Source organism: Oculina patagonica, chromosome 2, assembly GCF_052425735.1.
Source record: "Oculina patagonica isolate OP01 chromosome 2, crgOcupat, whole genome shotgun sequence".
NCBI lineage: Eukaryota > Metazoa > Cnidaria > Anthozoa > Scleractinia > Oculinidae > Oculina > Oculina patagonica.
Window position 1 is genome coordinate 39,279,873 of NC_135759.1, and position 25,640 is coordinate 39,305,512.

General features: G+C 38.3%; 1 protein-coding gene across 1 annotated transcript; it reads right to left on the reverse strand.

Moving 5' to 3' along the window:
• Window positions 1–1,680: 1,680 nt before the first annotated feature.
• LOC144644642 (proprotein convertase subtilisin/kexin type 7-like) lies at window positions 1,681–25,612 on the reverse strand. The gene is made up of 21 exons (XM_078504175.1): window positions 25,011–25,612; window positions 18,530–18,626; window positions 17,775–17,812; window positions 15,588–15,676; window positions 14,753–14,826; window positions 14,407–14,497; window positions 13,923–13,977; window positions 13,314–13,452; window positions 13,114–13,214; window positions 11,740–11,852; window positions 9,602–9,656; window positions 8,448–8,555; window positions 7,526–7,628; window positions 7,292–7,344; window positions 6,506–6,603; window positions 6,041–6,135; window positions 5,714–5,804; window positions 5,047–5,161; window positions 4,233–4,408; window positions 3,269–3,601; window positions 1,681–2,512 (listed from the first exon to the last, which is right to left on the reverse strand). The coding sequence occupies exons 1-21, from the start codon at window positions 25,449–25,451 to the stop codon at window positions 2,497–2,499; spliced, it is 2,481 nt and encodes an 826-aa protein (XP_078360301.1). The 5' UTR covers window positions 25,452–25,612; the 3' UTR covers window positions 1,681–2,496.
• Between the last annotated feature and the right edge of the window lie 28 nt (window positions 25,613–25,640).

Genomic DNA, 25,640 nt, shown 5'->3' on the forward strand with positions numbered 1-25,640 from the left:
CGTATTCCTCATCTAATGCAGCAGCACGAAACCCCGAGGAAAGGGCACTAAATAATCTACAGCATTTTTCAATAGACTTGTTAAAAAGGTAAACAAACAATACTTTACATGTAAAGAAAAAAGGAAAGCAAGCGAAGACGAGGACTGACGACGTAGAATGACCTAAATCTCCCGCCAAAACCTATATATACCTAGACATCCCATAACAACCCGCGAACCTCTCAATCGTGCCGTCAGAATAGTAATTTCCGTCTAATTCATTCATTCAAACGTCAGAAATTACATTTTTGCGAGAATTGCTGTGGGAGGCGCGGTGGCCTAATGGTTAGCACGCTCGACTCCGAGTCGAACGGCCCGGGTTCGAGGCCTGGCCGGGGCGCTGCGTTTTGTTCTTGGGCAAGACACTTTACTCTCACAGTGCCTCTCTCTACCCAGGTGTACAAATGGGTACCGGCGAATTTACTGCTGGGGGGTAACCCTGCGATGGACTAGCATCCCATCCAGGGGGAGTAGAAATACTCCTAGTCGCTTAATGCTACGGAAACCTGGAAAAGCTCCGGCTGTATGGGCCTCATGGCACGGAGACAGACTTTACCTTAGAATACTTCAATTTACGAGCAAGCCAAGTGAACCACCAGAATTCCGAAACTCGTGCCCCTGTTTTAGATCTCATTCAGAATTTCTGGCTACAGCAGGTTTATTTCTCTCACCTGTTTCATACTTCAGCACTATTTGATTGCGATTTTTCAATTCCAACGATGAACGTCCTTTTGTTACATTTTATGCTCTTTAAAAAACATACAGTTTTATTTCGAAACAAAAAGGAAAAATCTATAGCCTAAAACGGCCCAAACACCATCGGTAAAGCCATACAGTTTATATAAGTGTTGAAATTGTTTTTAATCAACCCAGTAGTATTCCATACTTGCTCAGAATTGAACGAGGGATATTTTTTGATACCTTAAGGTTGCTTTTGTTAGTGGCTACCAGCCTGTGGCTACTAATTTTAGCTATTTCAGCGAGTTGGGCGAAAATCGCTATATTCAGTACTCGCTAAAATTTGTCTCGGTCAAATTTAATGCGCGTCAAATTTAAGTACCCCCGCCCCCTTCGACCCTAAAAGAAAACAAAATTAAACGAAGTCGAGTTGAAAAAATGGATGCCAGTAACTTTGTTCCTTCTGGCAATGCAAATGTTCGTTCAATTTTAAGTGAGTTTGTTCTTTTACTGAACATATATTTCCATCTTAGCTATATGCTCATTAAAAAGCTGTGGTTTACACGATGTCACTATTCTTACTGCATACATAGTAGCATGATGCATTGCGACCTTCGCTTCAAATATCACAGTTTCAGTCACCTCGTGGCCAGTTCAACGGAGTTCGGTGAAGTGACTGTAAAAGTTTCGCCCCTCCTACCTCCCCTGGTGGCGGTCGATCACTGCTGTATCCTACATTCTACACGCCAATTGCTCTGGCAGTCGCGGGTATCCTCCCATAACTTAGCTTCCCGTGTCAGGGCAATTGTATTCAGTGAGAATGTTTTACTAATTTTTTAAATTTTCGGAAAATCGCTTATTAATTATCTTGCTCAGAAAAAAATCGCTACAACGAGTGCCTAAGGGTACTTACAAAAAAAGTCAACTTAAAATTTCAGGGACTCTTGTGGCAAAAGTAATGAATTCAAACAGGATTTCGAAATAATTTTATTGTTTTCTTTGTTTTTATGATGGCATCTTAACATTCGCAAGATAAATTTTCACTTTCCGGTTACATCCCGCCATGACAAAATAAATAAGTCTCAATTGCTTTTTGCTTTTGTTATTAACATTTATATATATATTTTTGCTCCTTGGAACTTTGTCAACTGAAAATAAATTAATATATAAATAAGAAATAAATAACTGTGACATCCTTGAGCATCGAAGCAAAAAATGAAATATTCTCAGTGTTTCGTGTGTTCCCACGAAATTTCTAATAATCTTCCCTGTTCCAGACTCTTAGCTAGATGGGCGAACAGAAAAGGGGAAACGCGAGTAAGAAAAATGACGACAGATATTATCTACTCTCTTTTCTTCGCGCTTTTCCCCACTAATCGAATACTACACTACTTATATCCCTAGCCTCAAATTGCCGCATTCAGACATGCAAGCGTAACGTTCGCTCGCAACCAACCAAACAAAAGATGGACATGAAAAAAATATATATATATGAAAATATTACATGTTTTGAACATCACTACATTGAGCACTTCTTATTATCGCAATTAACCGCTTGGTGGACCCAATAATATCACTTGGATCTTCAGAAAGGCTTTTAGTGCTATGACTTCCTGCACGGGAAGAGAAAAAGATACACCGAGTTGCCCACGGATAAACCTCTTGTGCAAGTCTTTCGGTGGCAGGCAGCTGTCCGCGGTTTTCTCGCGCGAATAATTTCCATGGCTATAAATGACGCATCTTTCACATCTTCAAGGCCGGGATGGGGATCACCAATGGTTATCTTGAGCTTCGACTGAAATGAAGAGGATAACGATGTTACATTTTCTTAGGGCCTGTTTACATGATTCCGGAATGACTTTCATTCCGGAACGAGTACATTCCATCCCCAATATATTTCTCTGTATCTGTTTACATGATACTGAGACGAAAACGAAGTCATTCCGGTTTTCATTCCGGAATGAAATTATCGTTCTGGAATTATATTTCATTCTGGTATCATGTTAACACGAAACGAATTTCGTTTCGAGATGAAACCGCATCTCATGAAAGCGCACACACAGTTTGAACTTAGAGCGAAAAAACGTAAGAGCATTTCCTGTTTAGCCCAAAGAAGCAGCTCTATGGACGAATTGCTCGTTAAAATTGCAAATGTGGAAATTAATGGGCACAACATGTTTGTGCGAAACCTGCGCCTTCTTTGTTTTTGATCTCGCGCGAAAGCCACGCACGTGAAAACGCCTTAGGTTGAGCCGGTCGACTCTGTATGTGAATGCAGAACGAACTTCATTCCAGAGTCATGTTAACAGGCCCTTACTTTCACACTCCTCTGCCACGCAACACTAAGTAGCACTGCGTGACGCGGAGTACGACTGCGAGACCATTGGCCGGGAAACCTGGTCACGTGTTCATTACTAAGACTAATTAATCATGGATATAACAGTATTTAAAAGATAAAGACGAAGAATGTCTACGTACGAGGCTTGTTTCCAGTTTGATGAACAATAAATTCAGACAAGCTGGCCTGGCCTACACTCTGTTCTACATTTACCTTCTAGACTTCTTCAGAATCCCTTTTATCGGTGCTCTACTCTTTTTGCTTTTGGGTGCCTCTTCTAAGCGACTTTTCTGGAGCGCATGCGTGAGTAAGCTCTCTTCCTTGGCCTGTGTAAGATCCTTTTCAAATTTATCCAGATCACTTAAGTGTTGCGCTTGTAAATATAAACTTTGCTCCATTGCAAAACGAAGCCTTCTTTCGAACTCTTCGACTCGTCTTCTTTCGTCCACTGGAGACGGGGCATGTTTGGATTGAGCTGAATGATCAATCTCCTTTGAACGATCTTCATGTGTGACTTCCTTCTTAGCGCCTCTCTCCAGTATGTGGCTGAAAACAAATAAAAAAACATGCGTCACTAGAGCGGTTTTACTTGAGTGTAGAAAGGACGTCGCGTTTGCTTTGGATTTGCATTACTACGCTTTGTGACTGGGTTAAAAAATTTCGCGCCACTTTTTCGAACAATTAGAAGTAAAACCAAAACCAATCGTGATTCGCTCACACACGTTTTCCCGCGTCTCGTTCGGCTACATCAATGTACTTGCTTCAAGTTTTGATTGGTTTGCCGGATTGTCTGTGTCCTTTGTAATTGGTCAGTGATAACTTTGGTTTGGTTTTTTACCACATACCAAAATTTCTCTATTCTGTCATTCGGAAAATAGTTTGTTCCCAAGAAGTTTTAGTTATAACTGCTTTGAAAACATTCATAAATTAAAGACTTACTCAGGTTATATTAGGGAGCTCACGCAAACCACAACAACAACAACAACTCGAGAACGCCGCCGGAAAAAATTACCAGTACAATAGCGTTGCACGTGGGTGAAACATCTTAGCGTAATCGCTCTTCTAGTGCAAAACAACGACGTAAAATCGCCCGAATTCTACCGGATTTCGAGAACGTACACCACCATGGCGAACTTTGTTTCCATTTGGAATATCAAAATGTGACTATCAAGCGCACCTGAGTCTAATCTGATCCTCTTCTGCCAGTTTATTTGACAACAGTGGGGTCTCTTCTTGTGGCTCTGAGCTCATCGAATCGAGGCTTTTCTCGTCACTAGCCTCGCTATCGAACATGACGTCAACGGTATAGTAGATGGACACAAGAAGACAGAAGCCACCAAACAGAAGCAGCACCTGAAATTAGAAACACGATTATCTGTTAGGAAGGCAAAACAACACTAAGTGAATCAAAAGTACTTTGGAATTCGCCCAAACAGGAAGCGCTCGTTTTCATTTTCTTTTACAAAATACAGTCGAACCCCTATTAAGCGACCAATTGTTAAAGTCCCGAAACTGTTGTCAGTATATTACTGTAAATAAAAACCCTTTTTAAGAGGGCACGGCCATCCTTTTGCCGTCTCGATGAGTGTTTCTCTATTATTGTTTTTGCCCCAATTTAGCGGCCAGCAAGAATGTAGTATACAATGTTTGGCTTTGTTTTCAAAAAGGTCGGACTCACAAGAGTCTAAAAAAGAAAGTGATGGCTGATTTCTTTCCATGCTATTTTGCATTGAAATAACGTAACCTTCCTAAAAAGCCTAATGCTAGTTTCTAAAGAACCCCTATTAAGCGGCCAACCTCTATAAAGTGGCCAGTTGCCATTTCCCTGAGGGTGGGCGCTTAATGAGTGTTCGACTGTAAAGCCAACAAATTGCAATCCTATGGTACGTCAAACCAAGTACATAGCCTTGTGCCAAAAGACTACAAGACAAGTCAGAACGTGCGTTTTTGTGTAATACGAAGTCGTCTTCTGAACTATATACGAGCATTACCTTGAGCGTTCTCTCGGACACGACGTCCTGTGGTGCGTACAGCGGAGGCCTGGGCGGACAGGGTGGAGTGTCATTACTGTGAAGGTACTGTCCACTTGCAGCTTTCTCAACCAATCTGAGAAAAGACAACCGTACAATAATAACAATTTATGCAACACAAATCAATAAAACATAATGCAGTATCCGCACACTAATGAACTTCTTCAAAAAATACTAAGTCAAATAATACATCAATTACATCTTTCAATCCCCCCTCCACTCGTGCAGTTTGTAGGTTTCCCCGTTTCAGCATTGCAATGGCTTAGCCCTTTCGTATTAAAAACATGTCCCAATAAAATTTTTATTGAAGAATTAAGACACGTAAACAATTATTAAATATTGAGCCAAACAGCACAAATGATGTCACTCCACAAAATAATTGGACCGAGGACTAAAGGTATTAGATGTTCCGTTGTAGAGCAGCCAGGTTTTTTTCGCCTGTTGTTCCACCCTGCCGGTTTTAAAATAAACAACAACAAAAAATAAGAACAAAAACAAATACAGTGACTTTACTAAACCCGTGAAAAAGTTATTACACTAATTCCATTCATTTCTTTAGTTTTTGTTTAGTTTTGACTATTACACGCTAACTGTCATTGTAACATGTTCTTTGTTATTTTAGCCGTACCTCTGTCGCTTTTGTATCTGTTCTGGTGTCATGGACGAGCCATAAAAAGTTAATTTCCAATCTTTTAAGAAACCCCGGCTGTCATCAAATCCTATAGCGAGACAAAATTATCACTAAACAACATAACAAACCGGTAAATGGAGATCTCACTTTTAATCAAAGTAGCAATTATGCAATGTAGACAAAAATAAACACAATGAATTGCCTTTGGGCATTTCTGTTCTTCTAAGATCACAGTATTCCTCAAACTTTGCTCTCGGAAATCCGTTATCTCCTTTTAAGATCGGCGTATAATTTTATGCTAACGCAAATGACTCGATTTCATACCATTATCGATGACAATAAGCTGCCATGTTCCTTGTGGTTTTTCTCCCCAGCATCGCACAGTGGAAAAGGTCCAATCCACGAAACCATCCGAAGATCTACAATGAATAAGAAAAAAAAGAAACCCCATGCATTGTAAACTAAGAGGACACAAGATTTTATATGTTTTGTCAGCAAAATATTCGGTATTTTATAAAACTACCACTGTGTAAGAACAACGACAACAAGAACGCTGTTACAAGAATAAATAGTTTCTCTGGAAGCTGATCCAAACATGCCACGCTAGAGGGTTTTCATGAGGTGTTTTCACGGAGAACCTAATCATAATAAAAACCTACAAAGCGCAAAGCGTTGAAGCTCAAGATTTGAAAGAAAATTCCATTACGTGAGTTCTCCACGATGACCACGATGAATAATATGCTAACTGACATTGCTACTCAACAACAACAAACGCAAGTCCGGATGTACCTGTCGTGTTGTCGCGCTGTAGCCAGTTTCGATGTTGTTCCCTCAGCAGATACTAAACTGACCATCAAGTTTCCACGGCGACGATGCTGGAGGTTCACCTTAAATAAAAAGAGCGATAGAAAATATTGGCAAATGTTGAATCTTGGACACTTCGGTCGAGTCGCAGGAGGATCTCTTTCAACTGTCATCAGTGTTTTAATGGATGTACAACAGCAGGTGTGGGTTGGGAAAACTACAAAATTTCCGTAAAGTTAATCAGACTCTTCGTCCGTATGTTGAGATCCTTTGCTCTAACTGACTAAGCGAAAAGCACATGTTTCCCGCATGTGAACTTCGAATTGGCCCTGGAGATGTGAAACCGAAGCAAATAGATAACAACATTTAAAACATTGGAGAACCGGTTTAGGTGTTGGCTTAGGATTCCTGAGCTTTACAATTATGTTAATAGACATCATCTTTTCACCTTTGAGAAGCTGATATGGATTAAAAGCGCAACAGTGCCTCAGTTGCTTTACTGTCAACTTCTGTTATGTGTGTCACACCTTTTTCCTTTACGACACTAATTAACATGAAAGCGTTTTTTAAAACGCTTTTAAAAGTGTTGGCTAAGCATTTTTGAGCTTTACAATTGTGTTAATAGACATCATCTTTTCAACCCTTGAGAAGCTGATATAGCTTGGAAGCGCAACATTTCCTGAGCTACTTTTTGACTAAAACTTCTGTCATATGTGTCACACCTTTTTCCTTTACGACAAAACTCCGAGACTAGGAGTGATCTTAACTTACTGTAACTGTGACGTGTTCTAAAGTAACCACCTCTGTAACTTGGTCTTTAGAAACTGAAAAAAGAAGTTACGAGAATTGTTTACATTTTTGTGTTTTAGTATTTTTAAAGCTAAGCAAAGAAGTATGAGTGAAGAAATCGTTAGTGTATAAACGTGGGGTGGTGGGAAGGGAAGTTTTATGTTCTGCTGTGGGCCACAATTTTAGCTGTTTGTTTAAGTTATTCAGCAGACATACCGTAGTATTTTTCTATCAGTTGATTGGTTGATAGCGGGATTTGTTTGCCAATATGAATAACAGGTGTTGACCAAGATGTCATCCACGGCGCTGCCTCCCAAACCTGGAACGAACAAATTAACAAACACTACTGATAAGTGATTGATATTCCATAATTTCAAGTGCTTATACCTATCTCCAGTCAGAATAACTCTTCAAAACCACCGAACACTAAATATATGTTTCTTATTGACACGCATAGCTCAAGTTGGATGGAGTTTTCAAACTGTCCAGTTGGTAAGAGAATCTGCGCGCGACAGTTGACTTCAACGGCCTGAGAACTGATATCTTTCTTACATCAACTCAACCTAGTCAATGCTTTTTTTATTTTTCGTAACTTTATTCTACGTCCCCTGAAACTTTCACAAAGTCAAATTTTAGCTTATCGTATTGTTTTGTTTAGAAACACTTTATGTTCATGTACTTGAAAGAAGCAAAATATGGCTCCCAAAGCATTTTTTTTAATTAGTTACGCCACTTCAGTTAAGGGTGAGAGTAAAAGAATTCAGAAAGATCGGATTGTCTTGTAGCAAATTTCTAAAAATACCTTTTTTATGGCCCGCTTACAACAACATAGGAACACAAAACTGACCTCGGGCTTTTCTTCAATTTTCCCGTTGGATGCCCCTGACCAGAACTGAACATAGACTGCGCCTCTAAGTAGCACGGCATTGCGTAGTCCAGTTCCTGAAATCTCCCTTCCGCGTGCTACATAGGGGTTGAAGCCCCTATGCAGGATGGGGGTAGAGTGACATTTGTCCAAATTCCAATTCGATCGGAAATACACGGCCCCACAAGCTTCTAGCTTTAAATATTACCATGTCTAGATAAAGTTAATTTATTTTATTTTTATTATTTACGACAAACGAAATTAGCCTCATACCTTAGCAGTGTTCACCAGTCGCCAGGAGTCCAGGAGTCCAAATCCATACTTATGACTATGGTGATATCCTGCTCCGTTTGTGTAGTAATCACTGTTATCAACATCATGCTGCAAAAATAAATACCGTCATTATCAAATGGCTAAATTTACATAAACAGGTTTACATGATGCTGAAAAAGACGTACGGAAAATTCAGCTGCCGGTACTGCTTCAACTTCGGTCAATACAACACCAACACTTTTTATTGATAAAACTCGCTTGGATTCTAAAAATGTCTACTTCAAGCATTCACTAATAAAACCTAAGAAAAAAAACTCCACGCATCTTTGTTCTCTTTGAACTGAAAAAAACGAAAGAAAATCCAGACCGAGGCGTCCTATATTTCTGGCGCCTCGCTTTCGTAAAGCGTTTGACGTCCCCTCACGTGATCAAGTCATGCGCTCCAAAAAGGGCGCGAAATTTTTTACCGAGCATCCTGCGCCGTCAACAGAAAGCGGGAAAACCCTGACAGCCGTTGACCTACCATTTTATTTTTCTAGCAAGTATTATGCCACCTTTTGAGTGCCAGCTCAGTCCTCGTATGAACATAGTTTACCGCGACTCACTACAAATGGAAGAGGTAACTCTTGTACAAAACTTTAAAAAATGCTACTGCATGCAGGTAGGCTTTTATCAAGATCGAACTGTTTTCAGCAACAACAAGAAGCTTTATTTTCCCTTTGATTGCACAGAAGTTTTTAGCTAGAGAGAGGGGCTTGGCTACCTGAAATCAAATTAATACACTTCTACTTCATCGTTATTATTTCACTTCAAAGATGTCGTTCGTTTTTTTAACCAACATTTCTTAAATCAAGGCTTCCTGTACTCCATGCCAGTTCACTATTCTGATCCAAAAATCATGACGTTGATTTGTATTCATTATTCCTCATGTCGACTCTAGACTATTTCTGCAGATTTGTCACAATGTCAGCTTTTTAAATTTCACAGCAGCTGTGCAAGGTTTAGAGCATGAGACTTTTGAATTATGCAGTACGATTTGAAATATAAAAGATAACCCGCTGATTTACTAGCACCAATTTTTTCTTATCCTCATTATAGGGAAACATTGAAAACAATGCAACCATTCAACACTCCAAATTGCAATTTTTCCATACCTTGACAGCAGTAATAGCAATAATGTGTTGGACATCCCTCCATGAAAGACAAGGTCTGGAGAAAAAATAATGCTTACTGGTTGGGATAACTCTTAGCGCAAATACTTAGTTAACAGTACTAAGTTCCTACTTTAAATAAACTAAGTACTGATTGCCCTGCTAAAATCAATCACAGCGTGAGGGGTGGGGGTACTAAACGAGAGTCACATGACTTAAAATGACATCATGGGGTGCTTGCTATTGGACCAAAAATTCCAGAGAGTTAACTAGGAATGGGTAGGGAGCGAATGATATTGGTAAGGAAATTCCCCCCCCCCCCCCCCCCACACCCCACAAGAAGGAAATTTCCTGTAAAAGCTTCCAGAAAATCTGAAAAGTGTTCATTTCCAAGATGAGAACAATTCAACTTATGCAAACAAATGGAACAGAAACTTCCCGGAAGAAGTTTTCAAAAATCTAGTCAGAAATGTGACACACGACGCGACTACGCATATTTGGCAATTTAGTAGATGAAACTGGTTCACTTGGCCGCTCATGAAGTTCTTAAATAGCTCATGAACTGCTTTCCATCACAAGGAAAGACAAGTAACACAATCTTGAGATAGAATTGTACAATAAAAAAATCTCGATGATTTGGTAAGTGCAGAATGCAATATGGAACAATTGAAAGTATGATGTTTTATATATGTTCGTGTTTATTTGCTTTATTTTACTTTCGGAAAAACTGTTCACAGGCTACTTGTATTCTTTCCCAGCTGTTCCTTACGTTAATCTTTGCAAACGTAACATGACACTTTTGTTCGTTTGTAACAAAATAGTTTTGTTTTCCTTGAAAATGCCGTAACATGAAACTCTTGTTTTTTGTTTGTTTTACGGCGACATCGATGACATTTGTTTAATTTAATTAAGTTACGGTTTAAACTGCACGAAAGACGATTCTCAAAAACTAAAGAACAAATCTAATCAAAAAACATCTTTTTCGAAAGGGTTTGTAAAACGCAGTACAGCTAGGATATTTGTTTCCTGGTTATCAGGTGTTCACGCCGAAAATCCCGGTGCAAGTTTTTGCATTCCTAATTACGAAAGTGCTGTGAAAGTCTAAAAATCTAATTTAATTAATTTGCGGTTTTCAATTGGCGCCACGAAGTCTGCAGGAGTCCTACCACAAACACGCAATACAAGCGATGTTCACGAGTTCCAGCAAAAACGTAGACTAAACTGCGCATGCGTTTAGCGTAAAGAACGTTGCCCTAGAACGTCGAGTAGTACCACAAGGAGAGCAAAGGGTTTTCTGAAACAAATATATACCTTTGAGATCTTCACATGAAAGTAACGTAGATGTGCTCCGGGTTTTACCTAGGGGTACGTTCAGGTGCTCCCCACCCCCACCCCCTTCACAAGGAATAATTAATTAATTGATATTAATTAATTAATTGACTATTAAAGTTTACACCATAGCGCTTTAGGGTCTTAGGGGTTTAGGGGTTTAGCGGACGACAGCCCCAACAAACCATCACAATAGTGCATTCTGCACTAAAAAGCCGACACTCGTGTTTTGCTGCTAAATTAAAACAGTCAACCAGCCATCAACGGCGAGAAAAAGCGCACTCTGCGTTTGACGCGTACAGGCTAATTTGCCTGTACGCAAATTTTGCCAAATTTGCAAAGTTTTTTACCCATCTTTTTACCATGGAATATCGTCATTTAAAAACATTTTGTACTAATAAGCTTGAACTACAAACTGTATCTGTAGCTAAGTAGCATAAGTAACGTTCAAAACAAGCGAACATATTTTAAGAAAAGCCTTTAAATCCAAATATTTTTCTACTAGCTATAGCTAACGTACGGTGCACGCGAGCGAAACAAAGTTTGCATCATCCGCGCGCAAATGCTGAAGCTGTTCATCAACCAATCAGATTGGCGAACTGAACGCACTTGAGCAGATGTGTACTACCGTGGTAAGTAGACATCTGGGTATTACAATGTTGTTTTCTTTTCCACACATTTCGAAAAAATTGCCAGTTTCTATTTGGGCTGGTACAGTCAACCAGAAAATGCAGTTCCTTTTGCCACCAGTAGGTAGGCATATAATCCAACCAATGAGTCTAATCACTAGGTAATCTAGGAACATATCTTACCTGGCTTGTAACATAAGAGCTATCATCCCAGCAGCCAAAGGTGCTGCCGCTGAAGTGCCTGTATGTTTATCTGTGCAGCCTGTACCAGTGCCTAGACGCCAATCAGTTGTTACCTGGGAAAAGATGAAATTCAGCAGTCAGACCTCGTGTTCTGTGCCAGAGCTTTTAAAGGCTACGTTTACAGGGGACCAGACTGAAACTGTTCCGAACCGAACTGGACCTGATCAGCTCCTGTTTGCACAGGACCATCCTGGAACCGATCTGGTACAGATCCAAAACTGGACTTGCAAAACAGCAGGCCTAGTTTTGGAACAGTTTGGATCCGTTCTGGACCGGTTCCAGAACAGTCTCGTGTAAACAGAAGGCCTTAGCTATCCAGTTCGATTTTCAGACCGGATCCGTTTGGAACCGGTCCTGTGTAAACATAGGGTGCGTTTCTTTGGGAAAAATCCAAATCCGGATTGTTGATCCAAAAACGGATTTTGCGTTTCTTTACCTATATCCGAAAATGGATTAATCTTGGATCAATGATCTGAAGAATCCACACTTCGAGTGGATACATCAGATCATATCTGAATCCGGATTTTTAGGATTCATGATCCGTGCGTTTCTTTGGGAAAGGATTCGAAAAAAAGTACCTTGGCCCAGCGGTCTTTGCTGTGAAAATACAGGTTCGCTCTTTGTAAACACCGGCCATACGGAAAGTTTTAGGCGGTTATTTCGATCAAACTACAAAAATATTTCACGATAAAAGGAAACGGTAGCTTCAGATAGGTATGTAGTATCATTTTAAACGGGATACAGGTTTTCTAGAACAGCCACTGTGTGCCTACGGAAGTTGTATCCTTTTGAAATTGTCACGAGTGAAATTTGCACTGATCATTTCGCAATCATTCTTCGCTCTCAGATGCTTTCTCGCCACATTGTGCTTAACGCTAAAGAAAACCTACTTCGACGTGTGGTTTTTGTAAAACATTTTGTATGCTTAAATTGTTTTAGTTAGGATACATTCGACGAAAAATAAATTTGTGCTGATATTTTATGTTCTGTGCAAAATGTGTTTACGGGGTTGTCATGGCAAAAAATCCGTTTTCGGATTCTTCGTTTCTTTGGGAGCAAAGTATCCGTGTGATCTGAGATCAATGATCCAATTTTGGATTTTCCCAAAGAAACGCACCCTTAGTCTATGTTAGAAAATTAACTAAACATTACTATTATTTTCCACCACGTAATTTGTGTTCAACTCCATGCTTAGTTTTTATTCTCTAACTTGTTTCACATACTACTGTACCTCCCAGAAATGAGCAATGAAACACAGGTCTTAGTGTTCGGGTAAGTGCACCTAAGGTCTGACTGTATAATGAAATCACATACTATGTTTCTCTGCATGCCCTGCCCACTGCTGTATGTGACTGCTAACATGGCGGCACAATGCTCTGCATAATAAGGCATATCACCTAGCTCGTCTACAGCACCTATACGAAAAGAACAACACATTTAAATGATGATTTCCAGGAAATTATAGACATACTTGTACAGCTTTGAGCTGAAATACAAGAACAATGATCGCTTACCTATTGTAACAGTGTAAATGGAGTTTGCATATCCATCAAAATTACAGTTGTCTTTGAAATGTCCTCCATTACCAGATGCGACCACAAAAATACTGCCATAACCCTTCCTGCCAGCAAGAACACCATGGGCAAGAGCAGCCTATATACATAAAAAAATTAAATATATATTACTACATGACTGTGATTATTATTTCATATGATCTAGGCTGTTCAAGGTTTTCAGGTAATTGCAAACAAGTACTTCATGTAATTTACTGTAAAAAGTTAATTAAAAATAATGTAGAGTGCAAATGCAAGACTCTCTTGATTAATATCCCCAGTCCTCCACTCCCATATTTTTTTTCGTGTTTGATCAGTTTATTTTCTTCATTCTCCAGAATTAGGAACAAACAAGTAACAACTGAAAGCAATCATAAGTTACTAAATAGTGTTTTCCTATGACCGTATTGCTTTCTTTCTTTCTTTTTTTTAAATTTTCCGAAGTGAAAACTTTTAAAGATTTGTCAAATTTTTAAAAGGGTTTCTTCAAGAATACCTTTAAAATAATTCACTTAGCTCAATCCTACTCACTGCTCCCCTTGTTAGTTGTAGTTTTGATTAGTTACAAACCTGTGCCAATTGATGAGGTCCATCAACAGTTTTTCCATTGTCATCAGGTCCCCAGCTGAAAAAGATTGAATGACTTACATAAAGCATAGTGCAGCAAGGACAGTAAACAACTGTATACTGCCTTTTTTCAAGTTGTGTCTTATCATGACCCTAGTGCCAGAAATGTCAAACAGATGCCAGTATGCTGTTTTTGAATTTGACACACGCCAGACATCGAAATATTTTAATTCTGAGAACAACAGAAATCTTAGTTCAAGATTTGAAGCAAAGTAACAGTTTTCAACAAACAGCAACTGCCACTTTTTTGCCGATATGGGTCAAAGCTACTGGGGTCAAAACAAAAGCAAATTAATTAAGGGATGTGGTTCTGGCTCAAGCAGCTGTTGGTGGGGAGACGTTTTGCGTGACGTCCCAATTAATAGCTGCAATGACTACAGTACATTCCTTATTAACTTTATTAAATTTTTTAATTATTGAAACTGACCTGCAGCTATAGATGTCATTGATGTGCATCTTACTGTTGAATGCCATGGCCTCAAGGCTGTCAGTCATGGGGCCATCTAAGATCCGTACCCCTAAAACAGTCAAGAAAAAAATAACAATTAGCATGAGTAGTTAATTTATAAACTTCCTACTGGTACTGTACAACTTTGTACATAGGAAGTCTGTGTCACATACAAGCAGTTATTAAAATGAGCTTAATATATTGATATACATGATCCCATATGTATGAAAAAGAACAAGCTAGCATTACAGCGAGCTTCGATTGCCAAAAAGTCTGTTAACAAAATTTGAGGTGGAGATAAATTTACATTGTAATTGTACATTACCTGATACTTTTGCTCCATAAGCAACACCAACTGCACAGTATGTGTTGGGTACAGCAGCAATCTCACCAGCACACCTGTTATTGAAAATATCACATAAATGGGTGTGATAGTGAATGAAAAGCAGAACTTGATTTAGATTTACATGTTACATAAATTATACTTGTCTATTAATAACACCGAGTATTATAATTAGCTGTGTTTGTATCAGGGCATCAATTAGATAGATAGACAGACAGACAGACAGACAGACAGACAGACAGACAGACAGACAGACAGATAGATAGATAGATAGATAGATAGATAGATAGATAGATAGATAGATAAAACTTTATTTAAACACGATAATAATTAAAGCTAAAAGCTTGTGGGGTTGTGTTTAAATTTATCTCTGCTAAAAATTAAGATTACAATTAAAATATCTAAAATTAATTACAATTTTTTAGATTTACAATAAAAATTATTTATTAATTAATTAATTACTAACTAGAATTACAATTATGTAAACATGCACATCATTTTCCAAATCTCAAGTGATCATGGTATTGTTCAATAGTACACAATTGTAAAAAATGTTTGACATAAGATAGTACTTATTTTTTAAGCCATACTCTGATTGGTTTATTTCAGTATTCTCTTTTCTGATGTTTAATTTTTATTTAATGTATATATATATTATTTTTGCCATTTTACTGAATGATGCTATGCATGTAGCATACTACTAATCAATTATTAATAATAATTATAGATTAATCATTAACAAAATGATATTAAATAGATATCTATGGTAAACATGACAAATTAATGAGTGCATTTTTTGAGCTGCTTGATTCTATACCTTGTTCCATGATGATTTAACCCAGCTTCGTCTGCTCTCGGCATTGGATCAGCATCGTTAGAGTTAATATCCCAGCTACCTTCTGAAGACTATGATATTGAGGATGATATGATTAGATTAATAAAAAATTTTATTTTTATTAATTACAATTATAGTCTTTTTTGTTGACAATAATTATTATTTAATAAATTAATTATTATTGGTGAGATTATTTGAAGGCGTGAGCGCAAGAAACGCACTTTGTGTTTTGGCCAAATTGAAAATTGTCACAAACAACTCCAAATTTCGCACGCAAGTTCGTTTACGTGTGCTCAACACTGCCCTGTATTTAATTTTGCTGGTCTTTCCTTCGTTTTCGAAAAATAACACATGCAAAAAGACAAGGTTTTTGCTTGCGCGGTGTCTTTTGACTTTTCTTTTGCAAACGATAAACAAAGGAAACCTTTTGTTTCTCAAGACGATGAAGTCAGCTAAATTTTTAGGGTTACAGTCCTAGCCCTAACGCAAAAAGGTAACCCCAAGGCCGTAGGGTCGGGGTTAGAGTTTCAGATTAGGGTTACAGACTTAGCCCTAACGCAAAAGCCTAGCCCTAACGCAAAAAAAAAAAAAAAAAAAAAAAAAAAAGGTTAACACTAACCCCAAGGGATTAGGGAGTTAAGCCGTTTCAAGTTAAGTTTAGGATCAGAGTCAGCCTCAACCTTTTATAGATCGCGCTTTTAATGCAGTAAGCTTTCACGCCAGTTTGCTTGCAGCTAGCTTTTTCTGCGGTCTGCTTGCGGTTAGCTAGTTTTTGTTGTTTCAGGCAAGACTATTTTACTCTGTTACCGTTAGCTGTAATTTGCCGAGGTGAAAGTGAAATAAAGACTGATTGTTGATTGAATACGTTTGCTCGTGTTGTCACATTATACTAGTTTTGCTTCCAGTTGAGTGCCGCCGGCTTGCTCTCACTTCTATCTCCACTCCTTACATCATCACACATCTACAAAATCCCGCGAAAACAAGATAAACTTATGAGGTTTTCGTTCGCACGAATCGATAGATTGATTGATGAATATTTAATGAGGCACAGAAAATAATTTTGCGAGCGAACACCCCCTGCCAAACCTATAAAGAATTTTTTAAAGTCTAAAACCAGGTCACTTCTCGGCAACTTTGTCGCGGCAGAACCCAAGCGGACCCTGTAAAACTCGCGTTGACGAAGTTCCCGGCAAGAAACCTCTTGTTTTAGGCCTTCTATGCAGCCAGGCTCAAAACTACCTTGTTTGCAACGTTTTCTCCGAAGCGCTAAACAGCGCTGTTGTACAAAACAAAGGCAGAAACATCACTCAGTTCTTCAAGCGATGCTGTAAGCTTACGGGTATTCAGACTTAATGATGTCCTTCAACCACCTGGCAGCCGCACTTACGCTAAAACTAACCAAAGGCTTCAAATGATTTTCAGGAACAAACGGCCATTTTTTTTCTCTTTCCTCTCACGTGACACCTATCAGGTGACATCGCGTCACAATGACAGTGTTATCCAGTCCTTTTCTTAAAGCGAATCCTCAAAATGGTGGCTACGAACTAAAAGCATGGCTCTGACACGTTTTTTAACCTCCCCGGACAGTTAAATAACGCTAGAAGGAAAGATTTACACGCGATGTGTCGAAAAACTCATGCTGCTGGCTGACTGTGGAGAACGTAAGCTTTGCAAAACGCCTTTGTTCTTTGCATGCGTAATTTCTAAAAAACGAAGCTAGATTCAGCGAATTTGAATACAGATCAATGTTAAGCACACGTAAACGAACTTGCGTGCGAAATTTGGAGTTGTTTGTGACATTTTTTTAATTTGGCCAAAACACAAAGTGCGTTTCTTGCGCTTAGGCCTTCATTTAATTATAAAAATTCTCTGTAGGGTTCTAGGGTAAGTATATACAGTTAACTTTCTCTTTACAGACACCTCTATAAGATGGACACTTCTTTAAGACAGACACCTGGTATTGGTCCCATCCCTGTCGTTTCTCAGTCATTTTATTGTAACTAAACTCCCTATAAGAGGGACACCTCTCTAAGACGGACAGTTGGAGCTGGTCGGGATGGCATCCGTTTGAAAGAGACTTAACTGTACATGTATCAATTTGAAACCCAGACATCTTTCTTGTAGGTGAAGGTCAAGTTTGACCCAAATACAGAGACAAGATACACTTACATAGTTGTCAAGAATATCTGGATTGGTCCATTCCACACCTTAGATATAAAGCGGGATTAAAAGAAGTGAAATAGATTTATTAGAATACACCTTAAATACTAACTGTTTTTTTCTAAACACATTGGTGCACAGAAATCAAAACAATAGACAAATCCTCATTGGGATTGTCGAAACAAGGTGGCCATATCCGCTTAATAAGGGTTTTATTACTGGCAATACTTTCCGGACATTGACGAATGGCCACTTAATAGAGGGTGGCCACTTAATTAACAGGTGGCTGCTTAATAGGGGTATGACTGTACCTTTTTTCCTACATTAAAATGAAACTAACAGTATAATGTTATTGTATAGGAGTGAAAGGAATAACTGTAATTCTTAATTACCCCTTTTACAGCAAGCCGCCCAAAAGTGTGACCACTTTTAATTTATTCACATTCTTTCGTGCAGATTTAATCCAATCAGTTTTTGATTGGATTAAATCTGCAGAAAGAATGTGAATAAATTAAAAGTGGTCACACTTTGAGCGCCTCGCTGTAAAAGTGTCTGAGCTAAATGTAATTTGTAGTGTCATTGCAAGTATTAAATTTGACACCTGTTTGAGAATATTTTGGACAGTTGTTGCATGTCACCTAAAAGAAAGGAATCTAGAATCATTATAAACATTTGCAAAATTTACATCTATGGTGGAATGACACTTTTACTCCTGCAGTCAAGAAATACAAAGCATAATGACATACATGTAGAACTTTACTCACCATCATCAATCACAGAGACAACTATTCCATGTCCTGTGATGTTGTTCTCCCAAACACCAGTGACATTGATATCATGTCCTATGAATCGTAAATTGTCCTGCAGTAAACGTGAAAAGATGTCTGATGTGACGTGTCCTTTAATTATCATGATATTTTTTCTTTTTCCATCGTCAATTAATGCAATGTAGTTCAAGTCAACAAAATGAAACACAAATTTTGATGGGATGTATGTGTTGCAGTTAAATTTTTGACCTTAGTTTATTTCTTATTTAAACTACTGGTAACTAGTTAGTTTTATTCTAACTAGTTGTTTTTTTATATACTTCCAGGTAAATAATAGGATTAGGGTTAGGGTATGAGTTGGAGTCATATATCTTTTAAAAAATAGTTTCCTGTGCAGAAAATTGGATGAGATGTTGGAAAGCAAATCCAGAGGTTGAGAGTTCAAATCTTGTAGAGGTCAGTAAAAAGTAAAAAAAAAATAGATAGTACTTAGGCCTTAGGAGAGGGGATAATAGCAGATAGTAGGGGAGGGTTAGTAAGGATGGTGGTGGGGGGGGGGGATCTTAGTGACCTTCAGATTGGACTACAAGTACGAGATTGAGTATGAGTACGAGTTTTCAAACTGAATATGTGTGCCTCCTATAATCACTTATCACACCAATTTTATCCCTAACATTTATTTAATGTGTTAGTCAGCAACAGGGAAGATTTATAGTTTGGGGTATGCAATTGTGTCGAAATTCCAAACTCGTACTTGTACTAGATCTCGTACTAGTAGTCAAATCTGACGGTTGCTAATGAGACATCAAGGGAGGGAAGGTGTTTTACTTTTTCTACTTATAACCTAGTATAAAAAAAAATAGTTAGCAAAAAAATAACAAGTAAAAATAAAAAATTAACTGAAATAAAAAAATTAACAGCAACATAAAGTACAGTATGGGGCCCAGTTCTCGGCCACTTTGTGTTCAACGCGTTTTTTCACGCCACAGTTGAATTAAAAGAAAAAGTTATTTTCTTCAAACGATAAACTGATTCTTGTGCTCTAGTATCTGATTGACTCACTCGCTAAAGATAGCTCACACGTCGAGTTCATGGAAGGTAGGTGAATTTGTTTTTCGAAAACTTTTTTTTACGGCTCCTTAAAATTCATGGATGTAGTTAAATTCGTATTTTGTCCGTGAGCCCCTACCAAACGAGCTAATTTTTGGCATGTAAAACTTAGAATAATTCAGCTTTTTGCTTAAGTTAACTTTTTTTGAACCGTTGTATATTTTGTCTTAATTTACTTCGAAATTTTTTCGTGCAACTTTTGCGTATTTGCCAGTTCTCGGCCACCCTGTTCGCTATCACAGTTTAGTGCTTTTGTTTTAAATATAATATCATCTACTGCAGCAATAATGAAAAAAAGAAATGTTTGCACATAATTTTTTTTTTCCATCACGTTGAACGAAACCAGAATAAATAATTTGTTGCGGGGAGGCGTAGAGGGGACACCTTTAATTATCTTCATGAGTTTTAGCCATTCTCTAGTATCCCTTCTATACAATAAGCCGCTTGTCGGCTCATTTATTTCTATTTGTGTTTAATTTAATTTATTTTTGTTTTTAAATAGCTGTAGTCGGGCACATCTCTTGGGAAATATCCTTTGAGCGGTGCGATTTGTTGCCCAGTAATTTATGTTTTTAAGTAAAGAATCTTAAATGTATTTCTCTGAACATCAGAGGTATAAATAAGTCGATCAAAGAAGATTATTTCGTTGGCTCCATAAGGTAAATATGAGTATTTTCTTACAAGAAACTTATAGCGACGACAAAATTAAAACATATGGCGCGGGAATGGGGTGGTGACGTTTTCTACTCCCATGGTTCAAAGAGGGAGTTTTCAACGAGGAGAAAAAAAGGAGTTGTCGAGCGAAGAAAGATCTCAAATAAATTAAAAAGCGACCCTACTAAGAACACGGGCGACAACTGCCCGTGAAGGTTGATAAGACGGGAGGAAAAGATACAAACAACGGAAGAAGCGTTATTGATAGTATCGAGCAACATTGGGTCTCGTTGAATGGCGATCATCATCCCCCTCCCAGCGTTTCACGTGGAGAACAGGGAAATACAATGCCGTAGATTACTGGTGTCTACACCTAGTGCCGCGAAGAAGGAGGACCGAACCAAAAAGAAAAAGAGAAAACCTAAAAAAAAATCACGAAAAGAAAAGACAGTTAAGAAAAAGAATGGAAATGGTTAAAAGGAAAAAGGGATTTTTATCGAGAAAACGCCTAGAAAAAAGAAGAAAAGAGTAATCGTAAACCCCAACGAATATCAAAGCGAGAAGCGTAATGGAGAAAACTGAGCGAAAACAAAAGGTGTATAATTAGGAGAGAGTAAGGTGGTACGAGAGGTGAAAGGATAAAAGTACTTCGGAACGCAAAAGGAAAAGTAAAAAAAAATAAAAAGAGTACTAGTGGAAAAAAAAATTATGGAAAGGAACATTTTACAAACGCTTCACTAGTAAGTTAATATGAACCCAGCAAACGCTTTCTAAACCCTGAAAGGTACCCAAACTAAATGCCGAACAGCAAAGATCTGCGAAGACTGCCGAGAATTACCAAAATGCAAAAAACAAAACTCCCGGTTCTGACGGCCTCACAGAGAATTTTATTTATTTTCTGGAACGATGTTGTGGGCCCTTAATTGACTGTTTAATGATGCCTACCAAAAAGGCGAATGTCAATCTCACAAAGAAGAGGCGTGATCCGATACCAAAAAAAACAAAGATATCCTGAAAATGGGACCATTTTAATACAGATCAAAATGCAACCAAATGCATTGCAAATCGACTAAGAAAGTTCTTCCGATATAAATACGATCATGGATCGTTAAAAATCGTTTATTGAAGAGAATATCCGCTAATCTCCGATGTTATCGAGTGTACGAGAAATTTGCCCGGCATGTTTTTATAGATTTCGAAAAAGCTTTCGATTCCCTCGAATGGAAGTTCTTATTCGAGGTATTGACGTATGAATGTGGGCCAATGTTCCAGAACTGGATTCATGTCTTTTATTCTAACATCTCCAGCTGCGTACTTAATAATGGTTTTGCTTCAAATTTCTTTTCTCTTCATAGAGGAGTCAGGCAAGGGTGTCCCTTATCAGGGCTGCTATTTGTCTTGGCCGTGAAACGCTGGCCCAATCCATCAGGAGAATAATAAAATGGCCTGAAATTAATGACACTAAATAAAATAAGTCTGTATCTATGACATCACTCCTTCAATAACGACTCTTTCGGACCACCTAGTGAAGTGTTAGTTTAAGATGAAATCTAAAAAGAAGGAAGTGGCTTGGCAGCCTTAAACAAAACAAGGGAAGCGATCCCCTTATATCTGTGGCCAGAGAAATAGTAATTGCTCTCGGTGTTGTTTCGCCTACGACCCGGCTGTTAGCAGAATAATCGAAAAAAAATCATAAAAAGACTTTAAACAGGTGGTCAGCGAGAAATCTAACTCTTATAGGAAGGATTGATTGTCAAGACTCTCGCCATCCTAAACTAGTCTACAACACGTCTTTCTTCAGTCTCATCCAACATATTAAACAAGTCAAGATTTGCTTCAGGTTCGTATGGAAAATGAAGCGGATAAAATTAAACGGCACACTCTTATTGGTCCTCTTGAAAAAGGTGGTCTTAACAGTGACTTTGTTATAGGACACTCTAAGGCTGCGTGGGAAAGCGATTATGTGAAGCGGAGATAGTAAAGGTGCGCTGCCTTTTCCTTGGCCACAACCCACCTCGGTGGCACTTTCCTTTTGAATGTAACTTTGATATACATGACTTAAATCTGCCTCAGAATTACCCTCCTTCTACAAAGAAATACTCTCTGCTTGGAGGAGATACACTCTACAGACCCCTCATCTGCTGATGAATACCGGAATGAAATATTGGAACAACCGATTTATTAGAATAGATGGAAAACCGATCTTTTTTCTGACATGGTATCAAAAGGGTGTGGTTAAAATACGTGACCTTCTGGAAGATGGTAGGTTCTTCTCCAGAGCCGAATTTCAAAAGAAAATGTCTAAAAGTGAATTTAAAATTTGGCCTCCTCTCGCAATCCCTAGTGGTTGGAAAAACTCCCTTTAAATACCCAGCAAATACCCTCCAATAAGACTGTCAGAGATGACCTAACACCCTCTAATGTCACTGCCAATCGCGCGAACATTTTTTTTGAAAGTTCTTAAACCCCCAAATATAGAATAAACTAACGGAAAAAACTTATCCCCGAAAGCTATCTACCAATTGCCTTTTAGAGTCACGGTAGAAAACAAATTAATGTTTCCAATATAAAATCTTCATGGCATCCTTCCCACAAACAAACGTCTTTTTAAAATGGGACTGAAAACGTCCTCGCTGCGAGCGCTGCATTTTCCCGACGAAACTTAGCTCATCTTTTATGAATGCCCCATTACGCAAATTTGCGTAATGTTTTGGTGAACGAGAAACGATCGGAGAATGTTTCTTTAAACGTGACAGATATTCTGTACGGCTATAAACCAGACTGTACTAAGTTCTACGCCTTTAACCATGTTCTAATCACGGAAAATTCACACTCAAGCTTGGTTGGATAATAGCCCCCCAAGCTTTAAAATTTTTTATCTCGTTCTCAAAGACAAAATCCTTTGTGAAAGCAGAATCGCTTTTAAAAACAACACCTTGTTGAAATTTAGATCCAAATGGGCAACATTAAGCGCTCTTCCGCCTCAAAATGTTTCCACTTAGAATGTGCCACCCGCCCTTTTTTTTCCTACTTTCTTCCTTTTTTCCTCTTGTTTCCACTAAAAATTGTATTTAGAAATTATGTTGTAAACCAACTTTGTACTTGTATTATATGTAGTGAAATTTTATTTTGTTACAAAAAAAAAAAAAAAAAGGCAATCCATGTACAAAAAAAAAAAAAAAAAAAAAAAAAGAAATGTTTTAAAAATAAAGTTCAATTAAATATTAAGTTTTGAGCTGACTTTTGTCTTTTCTTTATTTCTACAACACCTAACTCTTTAAGACCTTTTCACTGCAAAATAAACCATCTAAATGCATTGGTCACACAACGTAGTTCTGCGGGTTTGCCACACCCTGCACATAGGCAACAACTAGGCGCGTTAAAAACCTTCTTTTCCAAAGTGAAACAAAGTCTCATAAAATAATTTGGGATCGACATAACATAAATAAGTTTACAGAGTGATTTTATGACTGTGGAAATTAATTGAGCCTTTTTATACAGAAAATTACGCACAAGCTTTTTGGTGGCCGAAAACTGGGTCCGGGTGGCCGAGAACTGGGCCCACAAACGAAGCTTTTATTTTTATTATTGCTCGGGCAAATTAATTATTGACCGGTCGATAGCTTTACAACAAAAAGCTGAATAATGTAGTTAGCTCTGGGCGAAATTTCAAGTTCCTGCGGTTCTTCTGAGGTAAGAAATACAAGTTAACGTCAAAAGTGGCCGAGAACTGGGCCCCATACTGTATGTCATCATACAGGAAAACATATCATAATCACAAGGCGAGGTAAAGTACGCATTCCATACTGCTGAAGCTAATACCCCTTATTAGTATTTAGCTACTAGGAGTACGTCAACTCCCTTCCTGATTGGTATGCTTCAGTATTACATGTTATGCTACACATTTACAAAGCTTTGTATGAAAGTAACATTGAACTAGTTAGAGACCCATGCGGCATTTAATTTTATGAAGTTTACGCTGAAGATCTTTGGCAAGTTATTTAAAAGGGCTAAGCATACTGGCGTATGGTCGTAGTCGGTGTAGTGAAACTGGCATTCAAATGACATATCTAATTTTTAGGCTAAAATAACAAGGGACCTTGGCATAGATTTAAAAAAAACTGGCTTATCTCGGCAAGTGAGGTACAGGGAATGTACTCTGGTTGAGACACTACACTGTTCTTTGAATTGTTAGGTTATCAGACATATCTCTCTCCACATGTGATAAGTGAGGGTCATCTACTCAGGCTAGGTAGACTAAGACAGACAGGATTCTGCTTTGCTGTCCTTTTATTTTTGTTTCAATTTCCGCTCAGTTCTACTATATACATGTATTTTATATGACATTAAAGCTGAACATTGCAAGCCACTAAATTTCACATTTGCCTGAATCACATCTGGCATAAGTGTAAGATTATCTATATCTGGCTGGCTATCGTCACAGACACTTTCCAAATCAATATTGAGACAAGTCGTTGACCTTTTGAATGTGACTAATTTATCACGATAAAGACGCGGACTTCTTGAATTAAAAACCTCTTTGCTGATTTGAGAACACTAAGAAGGATAACAACAAAACCAATGGCAAATTAAGCCTTGAAAAGGAAAGAAATCTTAAGAGAACATGTCAAGTATTCCATTTACAGAGAGTTTCAATTCAAGATAATCCATATCTGTTTCAAGAAATAAATTAATAATAAGGAAATTCACTTACCAAGTGCCATTGACTCGGAAAATACTGATCCTTGAATTGAAGGCTTCGCCGATAACGCATTCGAACAATCTCCTGTCTTGACCACTCGATTTTTGGATGATTCGCTAAATGTTCCGTAATGCTACTTTGCACTTCTCCAAGTTCGTGTCTTTTGATCCCGCTTTGGTTGAAGAAAGTATTATGTATGTACAGGTAATGTCCTACAAGACCACCAATTTGGCCGCGGTTGACAAGGCCCGCCTCGTCCGCGATGCGGTCTGCTAGCGCATGAAGATCAGATATATTAGAGTAATGTTCCATCGGTATCCGTATTGCCCATGATGATGAGTTCAACGTTCTTCTATGGCCGAATCCATTGCTATAACACCCACACATCAAGAGAACAAAAACAAGCCAGTACAAAGCCATAAATAGCCGCCATCCTGGCAGCTTAATGGGCATAACAAGTCACTAAGAGACTAGACGAAACATTCGCCGGCATTTCAATGAAGACCGCCTTGAAAGCAAAGGAGAAATTGGCTCAAAATTCGGCGATTCCCCTGTCCTTTTTCCGCCATTCTTACAACTGCATGTAACCAAGCCTTCAGGCTTTGTCTGAACACAACCGGAAGTGGCCACCGGAAGTTATTT

Bases quoted from the DNA above. Each gene is read 5' to 3' on its own strand.
- LOC144644642 (XM_078504175.1), bottom strand. From the start codon at position 25,451: ATGCCCATTAAGCTGCCAGGATGGCGGCTATTTATGGCTTTGTACTGG. The intron at 11,853-13,113 runs GTATGTGATTTC...ATCTTTTCCCAG, and splicing joins AGGGCATGCAGAGAAACATA to GTAACAACTGATTGGCGTCT. The intron at 8,556-9,601 runs GTATGGAAAAAT...TTATTTTTGCAG, and splicing joins TTGCTATTACTGCTGTCAAG to CATGATGTTGATAACAGTGA.